Source organism: Phocoena phocoena, chromosome 6 (assembly GCF_963924675.1).
Source record: "Phocoena phocoena chromosome 6, mPhoPho1.1, whole genome shotgun sequence".
NCBI classification, from domain to species: domain Eukaryota; kingdom Metazoa; phylum Chordata; class Mammalia; order Artiodactyla; family Phocoenidae; genus Phocoena; species Phocoena phocoena.
The window spans coordinates 80650144-80652863 of NC_089224.1; the positions used below are offsets into that span (position 1 = coordinate 80650144).

Genomic DNA, 2720 nt, shown 5'->3' on the forward strand with positions numbered 1-2720 from the left:
GTTAGTGAAAACAGGTACTAATGTAGGTCTTTTGTAAAAGCGAAGTGGCATAAAGGAAACTCTGGAGAAGTGGGGGATACCTGTAATATGAACCTTCTTAATGGGATAAAACACCTTTAACAAAATTTAAGTCTCCACGTTTTTTGGCAACGAAATAGTGAAATTAATATAAAAATATTTTGGGAAGCTTTAAGGTCATATTGAGAAATACAGAGAAAACTTTCTACCCTAGAAAGAAAAATGGGAGATGTCATTAGTTGCTTTAGTCTACCACGTCTAAGAGAAATAATTTGGATAATGACCATCCCAACAGGTGCTTAGTTTCAAAATGAATACAAACAATTTATCATGAAAAACCTACACATAATAAGCTGTTTTTCTTCTCTCTTCTGCTCCTTTTTCCTACCATGTATATGTTTTAAGTTAACAAAAACTACCCTTTGTAACTCCTCCTAAAAGCAGAGAAGAAATGGAGTAATAGAAGTAAGCCTGAGAAATCATGGGACCCTAAGAGCCTTTCCTCTGGCTGGTCATGGCCACTTATGCTTCAATACAGAAGACTTGTGGAAAAAAGTATCATATATCTTGGCTGTTAGTTTCCTTGTCAAAAGCCATCAGATAGACAGCTATTAACCAGGCAATTAGCCTAAAGTTCTCAGATAATGATTAAAAAAAGTACTAACACCGTCCCCCCCAAAACCTTAAATTTTCCTACTGAAACCTTTTATTCTGAATTTGTTGGTGCTTAAGAAAAACAGCTTGGCCCGTAATCCACTGTGCCCTGGACTTATGACACCAACTTGTATTTGGCCAATTAGAAAAAAGGCCAAACTGCATTCTTCTTAGGTCTATTCAGTTGATTAATGGCACTTAACTGATTTCTTTCATATAATCTTTAACAAGAACTCGTAAGTCGCATTAATTATGCCCCAAGAGATGAGGGATCGATGGTAATTCAGATGGGCACCTCTGAAAAGATTTGTCAGTTTCCTGTCCCGTTCTAGCCAGATTTTTTGGAAAACCTTAGGGAAAGACTGAAATTCCCCACCAATCTGAGATTGCATGCGAGTTTTTACAACATTAACTGGAAAAAACAAGATCCCCAACATGGCACCCAACAGGCCCCCACAGATAAAATCATTGACCAAATGAGCACTGTGGGTTGTTGCTGTAGGCAGGTACTCCTTGATGGGACCTCGAAGGCCAAAAAAAAGGACATTGCTGAATCCGTTACGGAAAAGAACAGGCACCAAGCCTCGATAATACTCTCTAATTCCATGGCATTTCAGTGCTTTGAAAGCCTGATAAGTGTTTGTAAATTTGTCATGATGCTTGTGGTCTTGAAGCAATGTTTGAACTCTTTCCAATGGAGTGAAAATTGCTTCTGTCGTTCCTGCAAGTACTGCGGCCAGGCTACAGGTTGCAAACTCTGGGGTACTGATATGCTTACGGAGAAGGCAAGATAAATCCTCATACAGACCAAACATAAGTGCCAGTGTAGTCGTCTTCTGCATTAAAGGGGGAAGGATTCCGCGATACAAGTTTCGAAACCCATCCCTCCTCAACTGAAGTACTGCATCCCGGGTTTTGATTCCATACAGCTGTTGCCGAAAGAGGACCTTCTGAATGGGAAATGTGATGGCTATATTGTTGAAAGCCGCACAGCAGCCACACAAGTAATGCTTCATTTCACTAACATTTGCAATATGAGGTGCTATATCTTGCTTTGAAGATGTTAGGATTGGTGGCCTCTTTTCATGAGCTTCTGAATCCATCGTGTTGCTTAAGATCTTCTTCGGGAAGGATTTTTTTAACCTACAAATAATAAAATGATAATAGGTAAACTTTTATATACAGTGCTAAACATATGAAAATTTCCCCTAATCCTTCCTCCAATTTCTGGACTCTATTACATTTTTCCCTTTTAAACTAGATCATTGTTTCTTCAAGTATTTTTGGAGGGCCCTGAGGCCCTTTCAGCAGTCCAGGAGGTCCTCCCCTTTCCAACTACATATCCATGTGAGGCTGGATTTTCTGCATATACTTCAACTAAAACAATTTATCACAACAGAACAAATGCAGAGGTAGATATGAGACTCCACCAACCTTTTAAGTCAGACATTAAACAGACTTACAAAACTGTAAAACATACTTATTAATTTTTTAGGGGGGAAATAATTATTTTTCATGAAAATGTGTTGATTATATTAATAGGTAATGGGTTTATCATTGCTAAAGTGAATTTAAATATTTTAAAATTTTGTTTTTATTTCTAAGACCATGAATATTAATCCATACAAATAAAAGCTCTTTGGGGTCCACAAAAATTTTTTAAGTGTAAAGCGGTCCTGAGACCCAAAAATTTGAGAACCACTGGACTAATTCATATGTAATGCCTACACTACATAATGGTACATGCTATTATCCTTCTGAAACAAAGTCCTCTCATGAGAAAAAGAAGAGCAAGACATACATTCAGTCATTCTGTTCACTAACACTTACTTAGTATCTACTGTAAACTAGGCCCTCTGCTAAGTGCTAGAGATTCAAAGACAAGGAACTTGCAATCTAACAGAAGGCTCTGCCAAGGTATACAATCACTCCACAGTGTAATTCCTTCTATGATAAATATATACTATGGGAATGCAGGTAAGGGACAGTGAGCATACACTCTGTGAGGTGGAGGCTGGGAGAACAGGGTCAAGGAAGGCCTGCAGGTA

General features: G+C 38.2%; 1 protein-coding gene across 1 annotated transcript; it reads right to left on the reverse strand.

The window, feature by feature from the left end:
• Positions 1 to 884: 884 nt before the first annotated feature.
• On the reverse strand, positions 885 to 1775 carry SLC25A51 (solute carrier family 25 member 51). The gene has a single exon (XM_065879587.1). The coding sequence runs from the start codon at positions 1773 to 1775 to the stop codon at positions 885 to 887; it is 891 nt and encodes a 296-aa protein (XP_065735659.1).
• Positions 1776 to 2720: the final 945 nt, after the last annotated feature.

Excerpts from the sequence above, each read along its gene's own strand:
- SLC25A51 (XM_065879587.1), bottom strand. The coding sequence starts at position 1,775 with ATGGATTCAGAAGCTCATGAAAAGAGGCCACCAATCCTAACATCTTCA.